This window comes from Parambassis ranga, chromosome 5, assembly GCF_900634625.1.
Source record: "Parambassis ranga chromosome 5, fParRan2.1, whole genome shotgun sequence".
In the NCBI taxonomy this organism is placed as follows: domain Eukaryota; kingdom Metazoa; phylum Chordata; class Actinopteri; family Ambassidae; genus Parambassis; species Parambassis ranga.
The window spans coordinates 11431444-11449444 of record NC_041026.1 but is presented as its reverse complement, the minus strand read 5'-3'; the positions used below and the strand labels follow the sequence as shown (position 1 = coordinate 11449444).

General features: G+C 42.5%; 2 protein-coding genes across 3 annotated transcripts; both read left to right on the top strand.

The window, feature by feature from the left end:
- Positions 1 to 2043: 2043 nt before the first annotated feature.
- On the top strand, positions 2044 to 2668 carry LOC114436454 (transcription factor HES-5-like). The gene is made up of 2 exons (XM_028406725.1): positions 2044 to 2130; positions 2255 to 2668. The coding sequence occupies exons 1-2, from the start codon at positions 2068 to 2070 to the stop codon at positions 2666 to 2668; spliced, it is 477 nt and encodes a 158-aa protein (XP_028262526.1). The 5' UTR covers positions 2044 to 2067.
- A 4612-nt stretch (positions 2669 to 7280) lies between these two features.
- Positions 7281 to 17785, top strand: pank4 (pantothenate kinase 4 (inactive)). Of its 2 annotated transcripts, XM_028407045.1 has the most exons (20): positions 7281 to 7414; positions 7857 to 7939; positions 8038 to 8246; positions 9075 to 9258; positions 9956 to 10048; positions 10142 to 10295; positions 10993 to 11174; positions 11308 to 11389; positions 11669 to 11769; positions 12172 to 12177; positions 12813 to 12968; positions 13645 to 13757; positions 14160 to 14247; positions 14505 to 14656; positions 14984 to 15039; positions 15225 to 15274; positions 15445 to 15549; positions 15631 to 15731; positions 15832 to 15900; positions 16405 to 17785. In XM_028407045.1, the coding sequence occupies exons 1-20, from the start codon at positions 7291 to 7293 to the stop codon at positions 16652 to 16654; spliced, it is 2358 nt and encodes a 785-aa protein (XP_028262846.1). In that variant the 5' UTR covers positions 7281 to 7290; the 3' UTR covers positions 16655 to 17785. The 2 variants fall into 2 exon arrangements, with proteins under 2 accessions (XP_028262846.1, XP_028262847.1); XM_028407046.1 differs by lacking the exon at positions 12172 to 12177.
- The last annotated feature ends 216 nt before the right edge of the window (positions 17786 to 18001 follow it).

The following is an 18001-nucleotide window of genomic DNA, read 5'->3' as shown; positions in this document are numbered from 1 at the left end:
CTCACTCACAGAGCCCCTGAGGGACAATGGAGGCCGACCAGACAAAAAGACATGTCTGTGAAGGGGGGCAGGAATTCTTTACCACTGAATTTTAAATGTTTACATATTTTAAACCTGATAAGTTGTTTGTTTGGGTGCAGAGTAATATTGTGGTCTGTTTTTTTTGTATCATTTAAAGAGATTCAGAAAAACACGGTGGTACCTAACTATTAAATAAAATATTTCATGTAGTTAAAGCTGATACTGTGTTATGTGTTTGTGTATTTTATGGCTATCCTGCATGGTTTAAATGTAACTTTAATCCTTTAAATGATATCTGTGAGTAGTGACAATATATTTATATATTGTTAGATATGCCAAAAATTTTTGGGAGAAGTTCTACATCTTGAACTTTTTTATCAAAATACAATTATGTTAAAAAAATGAATTTTCTATTTCACCTAATAGAGGAGATTGTCTAAACAAATTTCCAGTGTACAACACTTAATTTTGTCCCCATATATCTTCTTGTACGTACAATAGTGCACAGAAATTCTGTATAAATTTTGGCTGAAGAAGTGAAGAATAAAGAGTGTTATGCACTTTAGGACCTGTGTGTGTGTGTGTCTGTGTGTGTGTGTGTGTGTGTGGGGGGATGAATTAGCATTTAACAAGGCACATGTCCATTGTTGAGTGGGAGCTCCATCAATGGACAGAGTGTGGGAAAGCTGTGAGAGAGCGAGTCACAGTTCAGTGTGATTAGCATCCTCGACCCCACCAGCACCTGACTATTCTCCAAGGGGAGTTGGCACACTTCAGAGGAAGATTTTGTTTTTAACTCCTTATTCTCTTTTTTCTGTATCTCTGTCTCTCCATGAAGTGCCAATGCTGCCAGCTTCCTTTTCCACACCGGGTCATTACTACAATCCAAACCTTCTTGTTTTTTCCATTGACAGATGCCAAACTGTCGGCTGCACAACAAGACTTTTGTTTGGCCCAGTGTTTTAAAACACATGTACACTCTGTATGAATCTCATGTAATGAACTAATAATAATTGAATAATAAGTGAACAGTTTTACATTCCTGCCCTGTTTTTTCACACCATCATATCTGTCAATAAATCTGACACTGTCACAATTCATATTAAGATGTATTTATTCTTGAGTATTCATGAACATGATAATATGATAAAGTCTTTATTATCTACCATCTGAATATGGCAGTGTCTGTCTATGTACTTACTTTTTTAACTTAGATTTCATGTTTATATTTATGCTGGAGTAAGGCACATCAAAAGAGCCATTTTAGCGGGAAAACTCTTACGTAACTCTCAGCCACAGTCTTTCTTTCCCTCCAGATGGTTAGTACCATCAGGCTTTGTATCCTGAACGACACAGGCCCAATAGTCATTCAAACTCCCATTGTGTTGCAATGATCTGAACTCAGAGGATACTGTGTGGAAAACCTCGGCTATCTCTTTACTCACTGGCACAACCAGTCAGAACACACAGAGCACATCTGTTTCATCTGGACGACGGCCAGGAGATTGTCTTACTCAGCTAATATTTCATTAAAAGCAACTAACTGGGACAATGATGATGTTAAATGACTTTTACATTAAATTAAATACATGATGATTATGTCATTTTTAAGGAAATGTGCATTTTTCCTGTAAATTATATTATATTATTTTAACAGAGAGCTTAAAATGTAACATTATATATTCAAGTGTGGAGGTGTCATACTCCAGCTTTAATGTTAAGATAACAAGTGTGTCTCATTCAAAGTCATTGATCCATCCCTGTCTACAGGGTCACCACTTTCCCAGATTCACACAGAGCTCCTCCACCTGTTCCCCTGAGACCTAACCATTGTCCCCTTGAGCAATATAACTGCATTCAGCATGTTGCTGCTGCCCATTGCCCTATTGTCTCACCAAGCTCTCTGATTGGCTGAGACTGTGGGAAACTCCAGCCAGACCAAGACCCACACATTCATATGGAGATGTGTGAGTATAAATAGGAGGGATGAAGCCAGCACAGATCAGATTCTCTCTACAGAGACCTCTACAGCACAGAGATCCAGACATGGCACCTACAATCACTGCAGCAATGACCAGTTCTCAGGAGCACCTGACTCTGACCCACAAGGTAAATTGAAGATTCATGGAGATTTAAACATCATTCATCACAGCTTGTATGCTAACACTAACAGTTGATGCTAACACTGTTCTCCTGAACAAGTTTATTAATGACTTTGTTCTTCTTCCTGCAGCTCAGAAAGCCTCTGGTGGAGAAGTTACGCAGAGAGCGAATCAACAGCAGCATTGAGCAGCTCAAGTCTCTCCTGGGTCCAGAGTTCCTCAAACAGCAGCCAGACTCCAAGATGGAGAAAGCAGACATCCTGGAGATGACAGTTTGCTTCCTCAGACAACTGAAGAAGCAGCAGCAGCATCAAGCTGTGGACTCTGCCGCTGTCAATCAGGGCTACTCCAGGTGTGTCCAACAGGTGGCGCACTTCCTGTCCAAGGAGGAGTTGAAGACACAGTCCCAGAGAAGCCTGCTGAACCATGTTAACAAGCTGCAGTCTTCCTCTGATAAGAACCTAAGAGAGGCTGACTTCACAATGCAGACCTGCATCACCAAAGACAAGAGTCCAGTCAACAGCGCCCTCTGGAGGCCGTGGTAGACACCTACAGACTGGAGTTACAACCAGACTGAATTTAAAAGACCACATTGGTCGATAGTTTTATCAATGTTCTGTGGAACCGATGTTTCTATTCTCTCTGAAACAATGTTTCTGAAACACTTAATTTTTGCTTATTAACATGAATTAAGACCTTCTTTCCTGTCAGTTCAGTGACATGAATGAATTTATACTACTTTCTGGTAGTGTTTATGCATCTTTTCAGATGCATATGTATGTACTTCTGTTTTCCTTGTGGAAGAATATTGACCCATGTTGGGTCGCCTGTTCTATTCTCAACATGTTTTGTTGTATCAACAGTGTAATGAAAGTTATCTCTCTGTGTAAGAGAGTTGTGGATTGTACTAAATACTTCATTATCCATTGTTGAGATAATGAAGCTATTTACTCTACTCTGTTTGAGTACCCTGTGTTTGTTGTGATGTATCATCACCATTATGACCCCTGTGTTGAATTAAAAAAATCAACTGAATTCTGATCTGTTCAATGTCTAATTCTTTACTCTACAATGAGGCTGTTGATGGTCTCCATCCTTCAGTCTACACTGTAGTCAGTGGTGGAATGTAACCAAGTATTTGTACTTCGTTACTGTACTTAAGTAAATTTTTATGTATTTATACTTTACTTAGGTCAAAATAATAGTGCATACTTTATACTTTCTACTCCACTACATTTCTACAATGTTTGTAGTTACAAGTACATTTATGCATACAGTTGTGTTCATACAGGTGTGCTGGACTGATGTGAGGTCAGACTCTGCATGGAGGTGGTGTCACGCTGCCAGCTGTGTTTCTATAATGAGCCTCAGTCATGATGCCGGGGCTCTGGCTCAGTTAGCTAACTAAGATAAGATAAGATAAGATAAAACTTTATTAATCCCGAAGGAAATTCTTGTGCCAGAGGTATTAAGTTACATTAAATGCAGTTAAGTACAGAGTATAAGTATAAGTGTCACTATAATCCAAAAAGAGTACAGTACGCGGTATGAGCACAATATATGATACATGGATACAATATGGAGATGTAAGGTGCTAAGTAAACATAATATAGGAATGACAGTGATGCCTGACATGATTATCTAGCGCTTCTCCCTACAGAAAGGGGAGGAGTTATACAGTCTGATGGCCACTGGCAGGAAGGACCTCCTGTGGCGTTCTGTGCTGCTCCTCGGTAGTCTCAGTCTACCACTGAATGTGCTCCTGTAGGACAGCAGTGTGTCGTGCAGGGGGTGAGACGTGTTGTTACGAATACTGAGGAGTTTCCTCAGTATCCTCCTCTCCGTCACCTCCACCACAGACTCCAGCTCCACTCCCAGCACCGAGCCAGCCTTCCTAATGAGCTTGTTGAGTCTGTTGGTGTCGGCCGCCTTCATCCTGCTGCCCCAGCACACTACAGCGTAGAAGATGACGCTGGAGACCACCGAGTGGTAAAACATCTGCAGCATGGTCTGGCAGACGTTAAAGGACCTGAGTCTCCTCAGTAGATACAGGCAACTCTGTCCCTTCCTGTATATTGCCTCTGCGTTTGTGGACCAGTCCAGTTTGTGGTCAATGTGGACACCCAGGTATTTGTAGCTGTCCACAATGTCCACGTTGGTACCCTTGATGCTGACCGGGTTAGGGAGTGTCTGGTGCTTCCTGAAGTCCACCACCAGCTCTCTTGTCTTTGTGACATTCAGCTGCAGGTGGTTCTGTCCGCACCACTCCACAAAGCTGTCCACCACACTCATATACTCCGCCTCCCGACCTCTGCTGGTACAGCCCACAATGGCAGAGTCATCCGAGAACTTCTGCAGGTGGCAGGACTGTGAGCAGTGTCTGAAGTCCGATGTATAGAGTGTGAACAGGAATGGAGACAGTACCGTGCCCTGGGGTGCCCCCGTGCTGCTCACTATCGTGTCCGAGACGATGTTCCTCAGCCTCACAAATTGTGGTCGACCTGTAAGATAGTTAGTGATCCAGGTGACCAGTGGGGTCTCTACCTGCATGTCCAGGAGCTTCCTATTCAAAAGGGCAGGCTGCACGGTGTTAAACGCACTGGAAAAATCAAAGAACATGATTCTAACAGTGTTACCTGCCTCCTCCAAGTAGGTGTGTGCTCTGTGCAGCAGGTAGATGATGGCGTCCTCCACTCCAATACGGGGCTGGTAAGCAAACTGCAGGGGGTCCAGCGATGGTTCCACAACAGCACGCAGGTGTTTCAGGACCAGCCTCTCCAGAGACTTCATCACATGTGAAGTCAGAGCAACTGGTCTGTAGTCGCTGTGTGTGCTTGGATGTTTGGTCTTGGGCACAGGAACAAGGCTTGTTGTCTTCCACAGGGCAGGGACAGTCATCAGGCTCAGACTCAGGGAGAAGATGTGCTGGAAGACCCCACACAGCTGTGTGGCACAGTCCCTGAGTACTCTGGGGCTGAGTCCGTCCGGTCCTGCAGCTTTTCCCGGTCGTAGGCGACTGAACTCCCTCCTCACATCTTCTGTGGTGATGGCAACTGTGGACACAGAAGAGCAGAGAGAGAGATCTGATGGGGGAGGGTGGGGGGTTGTTAATGGAAGGTGGGGTAAGGGGGGCAGGGTGATGTTATTGATGGGAAGGTGAAACTGGTTAGTGTGGTTAGGGGGAGGGGGAGGAGGAGGTACATTGTTGTTATAGACAGGTGTTAATGGTGCATCACAGGGAGGGGGAGGGGGAGGGTGGTCAGGGAGTGGACTATCAAACCTGTTGAAAAACAGGTTCAGCTGGTTGGCCTCCTGCAGATCTCCATCCATCAGCTGGTCGGAGATCCTATTGTGGCCGGTGATGGTTCGCATGCCACTCCATACCTCCCTCAAGTTGTTCCGGGCAAGTTGGCTCTCCAGCTTCCTCCTGTAGCTCTCCTTGCCCTCTCCAATCTTCTCCTTCACCTCTGCCTGGGCCCTCCTCATCTCCTCTCTGTCTCCACTCAAGAAGGCTGTCTTCTTTCTGTTGAGTGATGCCTTGATGTCCTTTGTCACCCATGGTTTATTGTTTGGAAAGCAGCGTATTGACCTGGTGGGGATTAGAGAATCTGTACAAAAATTAACATATTCTGTGATACAGTCTGTGAGTGTGTCTACATCCTCACCGTGAGTGTCACAGAACACATCCCAGTCAGTCACCTCAAAACATCCCTGCAGGGTCTCCAGGGCTTCCGGTGTCCACCTCCGTACAGTTTTGGTGGTCACCGGCTGCCGCTGTACTGCTGGTATATACTGGGGTTTGAGGTGGACTAGGCTATGGTCTGATCTGCCCAAGGGAGGGAGAGCTATGGAGCTGTAGGCCTCTTTAACATTAGCATACAGTAAATCTAGAGTTTTATTTTCTCTTGTTTTACAGTCCAAACTAGCTGCTGTCTGCTAACAGGTCCATCCATTAATGTCTGATTAACATGAATCATAACATGAATCTACAGCAGGAATACTGACACAGTAAAAATGCTGAATGCCTGTTTTTTTATCACCAACCTCATGACACACAGACCTGTCCATAGCTGCTCCTGGACTGGACATGTAAATTAACTACACGTTGTCAATTTTAATTTTAAGATGATCTCTTTGATTATTTTAACCTGTTCAGATCCTTTGCAATGGAAATCAAATATATGTATTCAGTGCACGGGTACTTTTACTACTTTAATACGTTTAATACTTTAAGTACATTTAAAAGTAAGTACTTAAGCAGGATTGTTGATGTAGCACTGCTACTTTTACTTAAGTATATATGTTGCTGGTTATTTGTACGTTTACTTAAGTACCAAGCTTCAGTACTTTCTCCAGCACTGACTGTAGTCGACTGTACATGCAGTGAAACTTTCTCTCATTGCTGACCACTGCCATCTAGTGGTCAGTGCACGTGTGGTGCAACATTAAATAATCCATACGTGTGACTGCAGTTCATAGTTTTGGTAGTTTCTACACTGTTTCTCTTTTCAAGTCTTACAGTTGGGGGCACTTAACTTGCTTCGCAAGAGGCTCCACTTTGAATCATCCTGTCTTTAAAATTAGCTGATTTAAAGATGGCAAAACTAACTGTCATTGAAATCCTCGTTTCCAACATTTGCTCCCTCTGTAGGGCCCTCTGAGGACTAATCCCATTGCCTTCACAGGCAGACAAGTGTGTGTAAAGACAAAAAGTGTCACCATTTCCCAAGTAACAGCCAAAGGGATTTGCTAGCAGCTACTGAAATGGCAGTAACAGGCCAACTGAAATACATGTATTTCTATCTAATCAAGTCTTTTTTTTAAAAAAGGGAAAAACGTAGCAAGCTAACAATGCTAACATGTAGAATGTGTCTAATATTAACATCTAATAGACCTAAAACACCCACAATGTTGGATTTTCTAATCACTACTGATACATAGAGCAATTCATGCAGTATATTGTATGTAAAAAAATATCGCTTTTCAGTATTATTATTGATCTTTACTTGAAATATCAAATAAACAACTTCGGTTTGTCACACTTTACGGCACTGGGTTGTTTACAGGATGACGCCCACTCCGCTCTCTGTACGTAAACGCTGATTGGACGCTGTGGTGGCACGCAGGGCACGCACGCCACGCACGCAGCGTCAAATCATCGCCGACCATGGCGGAATGTGGTCGAGTTGACAGCCACACAAGTGGTCACACCATGGATAAAAGCATTACTCTTCCACCCGACGAAATATTCCGCAACTTGGAGAACGCAAAACGGTTCGCCATAGACATAGGTACCTGACATTATAAGCGTTTGATTTATTTGTTGTGTCACTTTGTTACGAACGGAGCTAATCTTCGTGTTTGTGGAGAAGCTGCGCTGCAGCATAATACTCTGACAACACAAGACTTTAAGTGAAAGTAAACAACCTAAGCTAACGTTAGCTGGTTAAAATCACGTCCTCTGGTCGTGTGTCTGGTAACAAGTCTGCTTACTTTGAAGATGACATTCAGACGAGCTTTCTGGATTATTTTTTTATCGCATTAGGCGGATGTGTGTCAAATAAAACCTGGTCAACTCTGACAAATGCCACCAGCCTTTACGTTAGCTGCTAGCTGTCATCTGTTATTCTGTCGTCTGTTTTAAGCTAACACCACCGCCTCGATCAGTTGTTTAACTTCTCTTGGCTGACAGGTTTATCATCGGAGGTTATCAATACTGTTCTGCTTTAACAGGTGGGTCTCTGACCAAACTTGCCTACTACTCGACTGTACAACACAAAGTGGCCAAGGTTCGATCTTTCGATCACACCACAAAGGTACGTAACTGCGTAGCAGCTACAAAATACACAAGAAAGCAGGCTGGACTGGACTAACTGAAGTAATTCCCCATTTTTCCATCTGATCTGTTTACCAGGAGGCTGCCAGTGACAAACTGTATGAGATCTCAGTGCAGGAGGAGGTTACAGCACGCCTACACTTTATCAAGTTTGAAAATGCTTACATTGAAACGTGCTTGGACTTCATCAAAGATCACCTGGTGAACACTGATACCAAAGTTATCAAAGCTACAGGTGGAGGGGCACACAAGTTCAAAGAGCTGATCGAGAGGAAGCTGGGACTCAAGTGAGTTAAAACATAGTGATGATTCAGCCCAGAATAGTGACCCTGAACTGCAAAGGCTGCAAACAAAAATGGGAAGGGAGGTCAAATTCAGGCAAAATCTGGATGACTAAGTTTGAATAAACAATAGTTCCTGATCCTTGACCGACAAAGCAATATCCTGTCCTCTTCCTGAGAAACGGGCAGCTGTGAGACAATTCAGAGAGAGCTTTAGACTTTCTGATATGGTAGCTGAGAGAACACATTGCACTGTAGCTTCCAAAGAAACAGGCCAATAGACACAATACCAACGAATTCTGAAAAGCTGAGAGCACCTCAAACAACTCAAAAATAATTATTGTCAAAGTTCAAGGTACTATGTTAAGACGCTGTCCTAAGTCTCTACAAACTGCATGCCTACTCATACTACAGTAGTGTCTACAGCTATAGTGTGTAATACAATTAAATAGTAGAAATGTTTGAACATTGTAAGTGTGTCCCAGCTGGGTCTTTAGAAACATTTCTCTTGTGAGTATTTGCAGCTTTCAGCTTGTGTTGTGCATGGGTTTTGCTTGTTTGCTTGTGTTTTCAGTCACAGGTCAGTCACATTTCTCAGCTACTGTATTACGATGCCTCTCCTGGAGAATATCTACCGTTTGCTGGCTTGCCAATTTGGCCACAGTGGTGTGACATTAAGATCAATATACAGTAAAAGTGTCTCTTATAGTTCAGCTCAGAAAAAGGGGGAACTCAATTCTGATTTCAGCTGTTTGTCTTCCACACCCATATAAAAACACCATTTTCCATCTGTCTGAGATTGACCTATGGTCCTGTTCCTGTGTTTTGTGGCAGAGTGGACAAAGAGGATGAGATGACCTGCCTCATAAAGGGCTGTAATTTTGTACTGAAAAACATACCCCATGAAGCGTTCGTGTATGCTAAGCACGCCGACTCGGAGTTCCGCTTTCAAACGGCTAATCCAGACATCTTCCCTTACCTGCTTGTGAACATCGGCTCTGGGGTGTCCATAGTGAAGGTAAAAAAACAACAATCAATGCTTCTAAATGTTTAAAGTTCAAACAGTTGGCTTCGGTGTATAACTTTGTTGCTATTTGATGATAATAACCAAACTTTTTTTGGAGTCTACAGACGTGGTTTTTGCTGGTTAGCTATATCTATAGTAATAGCACCTCGCTGTGTGTATATATGGAGAGATAATACAGATCACATGATTACACATGAGTGTTGAGGTCTGAGAAGAAGCATGTTTATTTTTAATCTTGCTTTCCTTCTACATTTGCACACTTAGTCCAGCATTCCACTGTCTTTGTTCCTCATCTTAAGTAATAGTTATTAATCTGAGGATACAGACTCAAGTTAGCAGGTGAGAGTTAGACCTTGTAAGCTATCACCAGTGTGACCTTGTAATGTAGAGTGTGGTCCTTGTGGACGAGCAGTTCTTTTGTCAGCTTCCATGCTGAATCTTCTGTGGCTGTTTCAAGATCAGCATAGTAGATGATGGTGTATCAGCAGCACTTCCTTTGAATTTTAGAAAACGGAAGGTTGTCCAAAATAACTAACTGTGATCCTGAAATGAGATCAGTATAATGCCTCTTCTGCTATCCTAAACAAGAACTTCAGCTTTGTGATGTAAATTCAGTCTTGTCCACACAGGTGGGCTACGCAAGCCACATTCCCTGTGTGATTCACACAGTTCTTTCCATCTTCATCAGGTTGAATCAGAGGACAAATTTGAACGAATAGGCGGAAGCTCCATAGGGGGAGGGACGTTCTGGGGCCTTGGAGCCTTGCTCACCAAAACAAAGGTATCTTATATGTGTTTACCTAAATAGAGAGCGGTTTCTCTGAGGTGTTGTGGTTTGTTCTCTGAAACCTCTTGAAAATTGTTTCTCCTGCAGAGATTTGACGAGTTGCTACAGCTGGCATCAAAAGGACAGCACACAAGCGTCGACATGCTCGTCAAAGATATCTATGGAGGGTCTTACGCCTATTTGGGCTTGACTGGAGATCTGATTGCCAGCAGTTTTGGGAAGTCTGCTACTGCTGACAAAGGTAACAAGCTTAAATTAATGTCGTTCACCTGCAGTGTTATGAGGTGTAGGTTCACTTAAAATGACAAAAGATGATCTACATAATAAATACTCGGCTCATGCGCACTTTCGCACATATGCGAAATATGACTGAAACATGTAAATGACTTGCTCCTTGCTGCTTCACTCACTCTGAGGGGCAGCAGCTGCAGGCAGCCTGTGTTCATGGTGGGTAAAATGTATTCCGGTGGTGACCCAGTTTCCAACTGTGAAGTATAAGAATTTACATTGAAACTCCAATCCACTTTTCTGCTCTACATATGCTCCGAATATTCCAATCAATACTTCAATATTACTCTTTGCAAATCACTCAAAATACAGGGGCCTGTAAGACTTGTCATATTTGTAGCCTGCACATATTTGTAACCTGTGTTTGTAGCAGAGTGGGGTTTATACAGAAGCTAAAAGAGGCCCATCAGTTTTTTCTATTCGTGCTCTGACAATGCAGGACTTTTGACTTAGTGTGTATAACTGATGGGCTTTCTCCAGAGCTGTTCTTGTGTTACAAAACGAAAGGATGGGGTGACTCCTGCTCCTCTTTTACAGACTAAAATGATCCTGTGGAAATGTTTTTTTTAAGATATTGTAATTTCTTGAGGTGCACCTATATTTCTTCTTGCTGTGCTTGTGTGTTTGTATAATTTTACTCTCAATTGTAGAGTTCTCAAAAGAAGACATGGCCAAGAGTTTACTCCACATGATCAGCAACGACATCGGGCAGCTGGCCTGTCTGTATGCTAAGCTGCACAACCTGTCCAGAGTGTACTTTGGAGGCTTCTTCATCAGAGGACATCCTGTAACCATGCACACCATCACCTACAGCATCAACTTCTTTACCAAGGCAAGAAAACTTTGTCTGCTGGCATTAAAATCCAGTCAAAAGACCATCAGTGTCAGTTAATTTTTGTTCTCTTTCTGTCATCTGAGCTTCACATCGTTTCACCCTCAATGCTTTTTTGTTTTTGTTGTTGTAGGGTGAAGTTCAGGCTTTGTTTCTGAGACATGAGGGCTATCTTGGAGCCATTGGAGCATTTCTGAAGGGAGCAGAGGAAGACAGTAAGAAAACAAAACTGCTGTGGTTTCCAAACACATACATACCTGTCAGCTGACTGAGAACTTGTAGTACTACAGATGCAAAAAGTGTTTTCTGTGACAGTCAGGTATGAATAAAATTCCAGGACTTCAGCTGTGTGTCAGTCAGCACTTTGGTTAAACATATTAATCTGACAATCATGACACCAGGACCTAAATGTCTGACTGTAATGTATATGCAAATTTAAATTAATGCTGCAAATATTGGAACACCTATATGCTGTTATTGAATTTCTCTTTTAGATCCAAATCAGTACAGTTGGGGTGAGAATTATGCAGGAAGCTCAGGTCTGATGAGCGTCTCTCCAGATATGAATCCCATGCAGCGTGCTCGCAGTGGAACGGTGAGTTAACAGAGAGATGCAAAGACCTGAAACTGGCCCACAAGATGGTACTTAAACCCTAATGACCCGTTTAGCCAGGGTGCTGAGGGTTGTTTTACTTAACCCTCTAAACATCAGTTATTTTAGTCACTGTTGGCTCATTGATCACTGCAATATAAAACCCTGCACCTCTGTGGGAACAACACAGTCAAGTTGAGAGAGCTTAGAAATCAAATATTCAGAGGGTTATCACTTTTATTTTTTCTCTCTAATATCTTCTTACATGTACCATCACCATTGTCCTCACTGTGGCCATGCAATCATACAAAGTCATCCATCACATCCTCCTCTACTGTCTAATAATCTTTCTTTTCATTTCCTCTCCACACACTCCTCTGTCTGCCTAACTTTCTCCTCATTCAGTTTCCTGTAAGTACCTCCGCCTGCTTTGTTTGACTGACAGGCTGCATTCACTCACAGTGCTCACGGTTGTTGTGCAGCTGTAAACACAGATTTTTAGGCACGTCAGGCGCTCATTGTCTGTTATTTTCGCTCTGACGACAGAGACCTTGGTCTCTGGTTTTTAACTTAGTTTGATCTGAGTGTGCACTCTACTGTGTGTTTCCTCTGTGTGAGCATGTAGACCTCTGTAGAACATTAGGATGCTATTAGTATTAATCATTAGCTGGGATTCCTTTTTATCAGTCACTCCTGCCACCCAAATTTCATTTAGGAGTACGTAGTTTTCATTAGTGCATCATCGACACAGCCACAAGTGAAATGTTGGTTCACATTTTCTACAGATGTCCTTTAAAGGAAACTAACTGCCTCTGATGGACTATTGATTGTGTGTCCAATTAATGAATCCTCCAGCTCCCACTGGCTTTTAGGATTTAATCCTGCTGTAACCTTCTTCCTGCTACACCTTTATTGTTGTTGTTTCACTAAAGAAAAAGGACACTAACACGAGTGAAGACTGCCACACTGTTGTTAAAAAAAGGGGTTGATTCTGTGAAACGCTTCCTAAAAAGCTGAAAGAGGAATCCTACTTTGTCCTTGTCCAGTTTGACATGCTGGAGATGGACCGTCTGGAGAGGCAACTGGTGAATCTGCCTCTGCTGCAGGACCCGTCCTCCTACATCCCGGACACAGTGGACCTCACCGAGGATGCTCTGGCTCGTGAATACTGGCTCTACTGCTTCGAAGAGGCCCTAGATGGGGTAGGGATGGCAACTGAGAAAAAAAAAATCTTCAGCTCATTTCGTACACTCTGTGTGGGTTCTTTGTGAAAAACACAACTCCATTAAGGCTAGTGCATTATCCTGATGCACAATGAAATGACTATGACTGGGATGAATGAGAGCATTAACAGATACATGAGGTCATACCAACACTGCAAAGGAGAAACAACGAGTTCAGGAAAAGATCATGGTTTGGTAAAAAATCCTTTGTCTCCCACTAAAAAGTGCAACATTTCCTCTTAAAATCTGACATAAGCATAAAAACTTCTGCTAATTATCAGCCCCTTTCACGTCATGTTTGCACAAAATGCCACAACCAAGACATTTGTGTCACCTTTGCTTGCTCACAAACGACAAAGTCAGCATAAAGTCGCCTTTCAGAGGGCATGTCAGTTGCCTCGTGCATTCTGCCCTGCTGCCACGCCCCTTTTACACAACAGTCAGTGATTAACTTCACTGTTTGCAGCAACAAAATCACGTTATTCTGCTTCTCAACTTTAAATAAACTACACACAATTGAGGGCTTGAACAGGCAGTCAGAATATGCTGCACACGTGACAACAAAACAAGCCTATAAGTGTTCAGTATTTTTAGTGTTTACAGACCTTAGTGCTTATTTTGCCTTAGAGATTGTGTTCACCGTTCTTCTTTCCAGGTGGTTAAAAGAGCTATAGCGAGCCAACCTGAAATGCCGGAGGCAGCCGCACGAGCGGAGAAGTTCCGTCAGAAATACAGACACAAGCTCCAGACGCTCCGCCAGCAGCCTTTGTAAGCACTGCTGTTTGTTTTGCATGACCCCCAGAACACTTTTAGTCTGGACTAAAACTCTTCTCTTCATCGTCTGCTTAGTTTCATGTCTTCATACCTGCTGTGACTGCACATGTGCTTCGTCAGTGCAAGAAAAAAAGACGTTATTTTAGTTTGAGTTTTTAGTTTAATGCTGTGCACTCCGTAAATGTGTGTGTGTTAGTTGTGTTGATACTTTAGCTAAATAATCTGCAGGGATTTCTACATTTTTATAAAACAGGAAAGAAATACAGTTTCCACTAAGCTCAGAGCAAAAAAAACGTGAAAACACCTGTTAAAAGAAAGTGCATTTATAGTCCCAGCCTCATTGTGTGGATGTGTTTCTCTCTGGCTAATGTAGAGTGCTTCTCTTCTCACCTATAGTGCTTATGGATCCCTCACTGTCAGAAGTCTGTTAGACACGAGGGAACACTGTTTAAACGAGTTCAACTTTCCTGATCCCTACTCTAAGGTCTGAGTGAAATATATCACATCTGTTGTTTTTTGTGTTTTTTTCTTTTTCCTGTTTGTCATGTGTTACTCAGCTGGTTTGGCCTTCGCTGATCCACTTTGTGTGTAATTTTACAGTCTCAGCTGTTTCCAGCTGCTAAATTAATTTAGGGTTTCTCCTCATGTATCATGTATCATGGTTACATTTGTTCTTTCAGTGCTAAATGTGACTAGAGGTCCCCAGTTTGAAGTTGCAGCTGTGTCATATTTCTGTTTCAGATTAAACAGCGGGAGAATGACGTTGCTCTCAGATACTACCAGAAGGCGGTGAGGTCATTGGAGGAGTTGAGCTGGGAGGAGAGACAGTTCGCCCTGGTGAGGGGCGTCCTGGCAGGGAATGTCTTCGACTGGGGAGCCAAGGCTGTGTCAGAGTGAGTGTTTATACTCTGTTGGGTTGTTCTGTTTTGGCTAATGGTGGCTGTGGCTGCTTTTCTAGTCCATGTATTTTCAAGTCAAGAGTCAAGAGTTGGGCAACCTGCAATATTTGGGTCAAGGGATTAAAGTGAAGTTGTAAGTGCTGCTCTGTGACAGTAGATTTTTGCTTAAAAGTTGAGCCAGCTTTTCTTGGCTGTAGGGACACATGGTTAAAGTAAAGCAGACGGCTTTTAACATCTTCAGACTGAAACGTGTGTGTCTCATACAGACCTGTGATATGTTTGTATCAATCTGACTCTTGCATATTTTTCTCTTATGTGCAGTGTTTTGGAATCTGACCCTGAGTTTGGGTTTGAGGAAGCTAAGAGACAGTTAGAAGGTACCCAATACCTGTGTTTAACACTGCTGTTAAAGTACAGGAGCATCTCTTCTGGGAGACACCCCTGACTTAAAATGCACATTCATTCTCAGCTAGTACACTTTCTAACAATTTTTTGAGCAGCAATAGATGCAAAAAACGATCGTTTGTTCTCAAACTGACTTTTTGTTTTCCTTCCTTCTCAGTGCGACCTTGGCTTGTTGATTCCTACGACCAGTGGCTGGAGAGACAAAAGGTCAGACTGTGCCTCTGCTTTCTGCTGCATGTCACTGTACCATGACAGTTAAACCCTGCACAGGGAAACAAACACATAAGACTTGTCATCAGTTCACATAAAGTGCGTCTGTGTCTTGTTTGACTGATGATGAACTATTGAACATGATCCGTGCTGGTCTTCTTTTGCAGGGTCCTCCTCATAAGTGTGCCTTGTTTTTCGTAGATAATAGTGGAGTAGACATCATACTAGGGGTGATGCCTTTTGTCAGAGAGCTGCTCTCTCGAGGAACAGAGGTAAGAAACTAATATTATCATCAAAGAATACTGCATGTGATAAAATGTTACTTGAACTCTACTTGTGTTTCTGCCTCTCAGGTTGTGTTGGCCAGCAATTCTGGTCCAGCTCTGAACGACGTAACAAACAGTGAACTGCAGATATTGACAGAAAGAATCGCTGCTATGGACCCTGTGATTCAGTGAGTGTGATTTGAACGATTTTAAATATTGACAAGCTAAAGTGATGAAGGGTCAGATTAATTTGAATCTCTGTGCCTGTGTGTGCCTGTTGTGGCGCAGGGCTGGCCTGAGAGAGGACAGGTTGACATTGGTCCAGAGTGGTTCCAGCTCTCCCTGCCTGGATCTAAGGTTGGTTGTAAATGATTATATATATATTTTCTTTATATTGTTTTGGGTACATATGTGGCTAAACAACATGCACCTAAAGTTACCTGTAACAAGGAAGATAATACTTCTGGTAGTCAGAAAATACTTAAAATAGCAGTTATTTTTTTATTTTATTTAAGGCTCTTAGATAGAAATTGATTGCATGAGATAAATCCTGCACCCTATGAGAGGAAACCTACTGCGCTTGTGGAGGCTTTGATAACACTGATACACAGAGCAAACCTTGAAACTTCTGTCATTGAATGATTGAGTCAGTCTTTGGTAGAATTTGAAGGTTTTTAGGCTGTTTGTCTGTCCTTCCATCTTTAAATTTAGCGTCCATGAAGTAAATAGAATTTAGTGGTCAATGTCACATTATTGTGACATCATAAGCACTGCACGACAAAACAAAAGTCAAACCCTTCTGTAATTGATATAGTGTTAAGGTTTTTAAGGGTTTTGTTCTCTGTCTTCTTCTTTCTGCAGCCGTCTGGACAAAGTGCTGGCGATGGTGGTGCGGGAGCGACAAACCGACCTGGTGATCATCGAGGGAATGGGCCGAGCCATTCACACCAACTACTACGCCATGCTCAGCTGCGAGAGCCTCAAAATGGCCGTCATTAAAAACTCGTGGCTGGCTGACCGGCTAGGAGGGAAGCTCTTCAGCGTGGTCTTCAAGTACGAGGTACCCCCAGATAAACAGCCGAGCCCGGATTGTGCAGCTCTGACGCCCTGAGCGTTGATGAGGCCACGGAGCGGAGTTATGAATGTAAGACGATCGAATACTGCCACTGAGTGAATGATTGTAACGCTGACTGTTAAAATTTAGGCAGGTTCTTAAGGGTGATCATTAATAAGGAGATTTTTTTGTTTTAAGCATTAATTTTACTGTTGGTTCACTCACCTCTTATCATTACCTGCCTCTCGAGCTCATTCAGGAAACCTTTACAGGTCATAGAAGATCTTAAGCTTGTAGAAAAAAGAAAGGAAACAAAGCTTTTATTTGAAACATCAGACACTGACACGCACACAAATTGGACAGTGAGACTGGTGTGTGAAAGAGAAATGCAAATGTAATCCCAGTTTTTTGGCAGTAGGACTATTTACTCAGTTTAAGTGTAACGTGCCTTAAGGCTGACGTGAAGTGAGCATCATTCACTCAGACTGCTTTTCATTTCTTCTGCTACACAGATATATGCTTTTGTTTAGTTTTTGTGTTTTTTTTTTTTTTACATTTTCCTTCATATTTTCTCATGCCGTAGACTCTGAAGCATCCACAGAATGAATTAAAATGAATCACTGTCACTTCACTTGTGTAGCTAAAGTGGAATCAGGGAAGACATTTGACCAGTGGGAGAAGCAGCACTTTATCACATCAATTAAAAAAAAAAGAAGAAAGAAAATAAAAATGTGGTTGTGTTCCTCCACAAGATGGCAGTATTCAACTGTGATGTAGATTTAAAACATTTTACTCAAATCTTTCTTGGTGCTTGGTGTCAAAATTACCACTGCATATTTCAGGTTCAGTGTTCTGTAAGCTTCACATGGAACCGTCATGGCGGGTGGCCATGCAGTTACTGTAATTAACTAGCATGGAATTTAAAATGAGTGCAGTTGTTTGAAGGCAATAATACGGCAGCACCTGGTTGTGTGCGTTGGTAACGCTGTGAAAACATCTCCCAAAGTTGCTTCACATGTGGACTCATTCAATATTGTATTTCATCTGTACATATATGTGATATACAAATGAGTGTGTAAATATATAAATATGACGTTGCATCATTTCACTTCAGCACACCAAGCACAATTTTTGTGTAATATTCTCTTGACAATCAATTTTAATTAAATGGTGAAAACCTTTATTTTATCCCTTTGTCCTCTGTTAGTGTGTTCTCTTTGTGTGTGTGTGAGCAGAGTTCTCAGCTGGTGTAGAGAAATAAGAAGAGTCACCCCACATTAAAAAACCGAACCTGCCCCCGGCGGTATGAGAGCTCGACACCCTGGTATGTGGTGGTTGATGCCTGCTGGGGAGCTGTGAGCTGATAAAGCATGAGGAGGCCTGGCAGGGGGTCCTCTTCCTGCT

What these genes read in the sequence shown, in the direction of transcription:
- LOC114436454 (XM_028406725.1), top strand. Translation starts at nt 2,068, where the DNA reads ATGGCACCTACAATCACTGCAGCAATGACCAGTTCTCAGGAGCACCTG. An exon ending in ACCTGACTCTGACCCACAAG is followed by an intron (nt 2,131 to 2,254) that starts GTAAATTGAAGA and finishes TTCTTCCTGCAG; the next exon opens with CTCAGAAAGCCTCTGGTGGA.
- pank4 (XM_028407045.1), top strand. Translation starts at nt 7,291, where the DNA reads ATGGCGGAATGTGGTCGAGTTGACAGCCACACAAGTGGTCACACCATG. An exon ending in AGCTAAGAGACAGTTAGAAG is followed by an intron (nt 15,040 to 15,224) that starts GTACCCAATACC and finishes CTTCCTTCTCAG; the next exon opens with TGCGACCTTGGCTTGTTGAT. An exon ending in TGCTCTCTCGAGGAACAGAG is followed by an intron (nt 15,550 to 15,630) that starts GTAAGAAACTAA and finishes TCTGCCTCTCAG; the next exon opens with GTTGTGTTGGCCAGCAATTC.